The following is a 3,938-nucleotide window of genomic DNA, read 5'->3' as shown; positions in this document are numbered from 1 at the left end:
GCAAAAGAGAAGAAGACAAGCTTGGCATATTCCATGCCTGTTTATGTACATCCTGCAAGCAACAGGAACCAAAAGCCAAAGCCAAGAGCTTCTCCTGAACGCTCTCACCACCACAATCCCCCTCCCCACGCCATTACATTGCTCCCTCCTCACACCTCACTATAAAGCCATGTTCACCACCTTCCCCACCTCCCCTTCTTCTCCATTCCTCGCCCTAACAAGGTCTCTCTCTCTCTCTCTCTCTCTCTCTCTATTTATCTATCTAACTGTTGGATTCTTGGAGGGTACAGGTTGAGCCTTGATTGATAGTGTTGGGGCAGCAAGGCTCGTGTGGAGCTTCCTGTTGCTGCTTTGAGGAAGATTTGGAAGGCTTGTAGGGAATGGCGTCGATGAGCTTGCCTCCTGGTTTCCGTTTCCATCCCACGGACGAGGAGCTCGTCGCCTACTACCTCAAAAGAAAGATCAACGGACGCGAGATTGAGTTGGAGATCATTCCTGAGGTCGACCTGTACAAGTGCGAGCCATGGGATCTACCAGGTTATCATCTTTCCCGTTGCTTTCTTCTCATCATCTTTCCAATTGCTTCTGAGATCTATATGTCCATTAGCTGCATCGTCTCAGAATAATTATGCGATTGTTTATGTTGTATTAGGTTGCTAAGAAAACAATCAGAAGCTTGGCTTCGCATTTACTCGATTCACCTCCTTAGCCTCGACCAGTTGATAGCATCGGCCTACTCCATTTCTTCAAGAAATGACTTGTAGGGCATCCCTTCTGAATCACTTCATCCTGCCACATTTGATTCCCTGATTACTTGTTGGAGAGATCCTTCGTTCCTGATTTCAAACTAGATTCTATGTAACAGTTTCCTTGAGAGAAAAGGCCAACAAATTGTAGTAGATTTTGATGACTAGTCCACTTTGAGATGGCTTGCAAGCTTTCTTTGCTTTGATGCTAAATTTGTGTTAGATTGGCGACAGCTGAAAGATCAGATCAGATCCCAACACTTGTTTCAAAGCCAAAGGTTTAAATCCCGAAGGATGGATCGAAGCTTCTCACCTTATCTCACTAGGATAGCTTCGACACTGCTGTTGATTTTTTGGACCCAAAGTTAAGAGGTCGTCATCCACCAAATTTAACGTTTCTCTTCCAGTTTTCTCGCTCCACAGTTGATCCTTTCATGAATCAATTCACCTAGCATCTTTAGCTTGCTTTAGAGACCCTGGTTAGGAAGAACACTATCGATTAACGTGGGAATAACAGACAAAAAGAAGCATAGATTGTGTCAGAGCCAAGTCAAAAGGTGCCAAAAGGAGAGCTGCACAGTCTCCTAGAGATCACAGTAGCCTGGTCCGACCTTTTCTAGGGTTTCATCGAGGGCCATCACGTAGGTTCCAATGATTTTCTCGTCATATGGTCTTCTGAACCGGTCATGGCCTGTAGATTAAAGTAGAAGATGCAGGGAAGCATATAAGATTCTTCTTCTTTGGCATTTTCGTTCAGAGAAGTCGTTTCTGCCGAGCAAAGACCTGGAGTGGTACTTCTTCAGCCCGCGAGATCGCAAGTACCCCAATGGTTCGAGGACGAACCGGGCAACTCGGGCTGGCTACTGGAAGGCCACCGGGAAGGACCGAAGGGTGAGCTCGCAACGGCGGGCGGTGGGGATGAAGAAAACCCTGGTTTACTACCGAGGACGAGCACCGCATGGCTCTCGAACCGATTGGGTCATGCACGAATACCGCCTAGACGAGAACGAATGCGAGAACGCCTCCGCAGGTCTGCAGGTACGTACCTACGCACGCCATCGTCGCTGCTACCCCTGTTCATCTCATGATTACAGGTTTACCTGTGCTCACGATCGAGTTCATGGTCATGTATGAATCAAGGACGCGTACGCTCTGTGCCGCGTGTTTAAGAAGACTGCACCAGGCATTAAGCATTCCGGTCTGCCAGCCGATCGATCACCAACTGTGGACGTCTCTTCCGAGGGGAGAGGCGACGACCTCGAGAGCTGCGGCGTTCCTTTTCCGAACGACGTGTGCTCGTCGGAGATGGTGCATGGCCAAGGGGCATTTCTTGCTGCAAGCACTCCGGTGGATGGCAGGTGGATGCAGTATCTAACCGAAGAAGAAGAAGCATACAGTCCAGGAAGTTTCTCCTACATGCCATCAAAGGTCAAAGATCATCCACTCTCTGATGCTTCCTTCTTTCTCGTGTTCCTGCTCCGATTTGGTCACAGCCTGTAAGCTGTGCAGGTAGATGTGGCATTGCAGTGTGCGAGGCTTCAACACAGACTCTCCTTGCCTCCACTGGAGGTGGAGGACTTCTCTCAGATCAACCTCACCGAGTCGAAGATCCTGCATTCTGGCGACTATGGGGATACCGGGAACCAAGTGGACATCATCCAGGAGATCTTGTCGGTCGCCTCGGCCTCCCAAGAACTGATCAACAACTCCGGCTGCCATGACATGTGGGTCGGAGCTAATCCTCATGGTGAAGAAGAATTTGCTTCTTTCTTCGAACTCGATAAAGGAAGCGACGGCATTCAATTCCCCCAAACATCATTTATGAGTTCCTTAAGATCCATAGCCAAGTCGAGCAATGTTGGGGAGCTGCCTACAAAGCTTTTCGAGATAAGCGATCTCGAAGAAGAGTTCAAGGAGGAGGAGAAGAGAGTGGAGAATCTGAGAGGTGTCTATCGTTGAGCTAAAGCCACCATATCCTACATGGTCTGAGTAAAATCTTTGATCAGCTTTACTTGTTTCACAGATAGCTTTGGAAGCTGAGAGAGTGCAGCACTGGAAAGCATTCCAACCTATCAATTTGGGGAGGCTGTAGACTATGAAGGTACGATTCCTGTACAAGTTTTGGCATCGTCGTCTCTATATCCTTGTATCAAGGCTTAGATTCTTGTGTCATGTTTTCACATCGCTATGCTAGATTGCCCGGAGAAGCTGATGGGTGCTGATGTTGCTGCTGGTGACGAGATCGAAGAAAGTTGAGTTCCAACATGGACTATCTGTGTCGCCGCATTGTGGCATGATCGGAACATTCTTCCACCATATTGAACTCTCCAAGGTCAACTTCCATCTGAATCCAGTAGCAAGGCAAGACATGGACGCAGAGACGTTCGAATTCGGGGCAAAAAGTAGAGGCACAACTTCAATTTTTTAGCAGGTTCAAGGCATTCATACGGGACAATTAATCTCATAGGAAACAATGCAGAAGCTCCCTCTCCTAGGCAATGGAAGAGTGACTGAGAAGAAGAAAAAGAGAGGGAATAACATTTGGTTTCTATATATGAGGAGGGCCATTTCCAGAATGCTTTTACATGGGATTTTGAGCTTCCTCACTTTGCTTTGTCTTTAGCACTGGTAGGATCATAACCCTAGAACTTGTATGTCCACCATTTGATTAACATACAGAAGGATGCCGATTGATATTATACTGAAATGTGATCGATACTAATGCAATTGTAACAGTACTCCCATTTCAAGCTCAGAAATGAGTGTACAAATTGTTTGCAGTTTTATCTTTATAAATAAAAAGATTATTTCGGTGTTTCAAACCGGTAAAAGATATTTATGTGATTCAAACCGGTGGAGTAATGTTCCAAGTGTAGATTGATGTCCGGAGTTTTTGTCTTTTAAGGAAAAAAACACATTTCCATGATTCATAATGTTAACATCAAGATCGATCCTCATATCTCAAGTAATATGTGTTCTAGGCCCTAAAAGAAAAAAAATTATTTTCATGATTCCTACTTTAAATCATAATATTATCTTCATAATAATTTATTTGACTCATTGACTATGAATGTACTATGCTACTACGTCATAGTCAATTGAAACATTCCTTTCATGACAAGTGGATGATCATCTATCAACACTCAATTGCCCTTGTGTTAGAGTGAACTAACATTTTTTTTCATACTTCTA

The 3,938-nt window shown here is 45.4% G+C and overlaps 1 protein-coding gene across 1 annotated transcript; it reads left to right on the top strand.

Moving 5' to 3' along the window:
- The first annotated feature begins 257 nt into the window (after nucleotides 1-257).
- LOC103970830 (NAC domain-containing protein 54-like) lies at nucleotides 258-3,504 on the top strand. The gene is made up of 6 exons (XM_018820503.2): nucleotides 258-537; nucleotides 1,504-1,784; nucleotides 1,887-2,174; nucleotides 2,256-2,691; nucleotides 2,770-2,847; nucleotides 2,941-3,504. The coding sequence occupies exons 1-5, from the start codon at nucleotides 381-383 to the stop codon at nucleotides 2,784-2,786; spliced, it is 1,179 nt and encodes a 392-aa protein (XP_018676048.2). The 5' UTR covers nucleotides 258-380; the 3' UTR covers nucleotides 2,787-2,847; nucleotides 2,941-3,504.
- The last annotated feature ends 434 nt before the right edge of the window (nucleotides 3,505-3,938 follow it).

This window comes from Musa acuminata, chromosome BXJ1-11 (assembly GCF_036884655.1).
Source record: "Musa acuminata AAA Group cultivar baxijiao chromosome BXJ1-11, Cavendish_Baxijiao_AAA, whole genome shotgun sequence".
Classification (NCBI taxonomy): Eukaryota; Viridiplantae; Streptophyta; class Magnoliopsida; order Zingiberales; family Musaceae; genus Musa; species Musa acuminata.
Note: the sequence above shows the minus strand (reverse complement) of the source record. Positions and strands in the feature narration are given on the sequence as shown.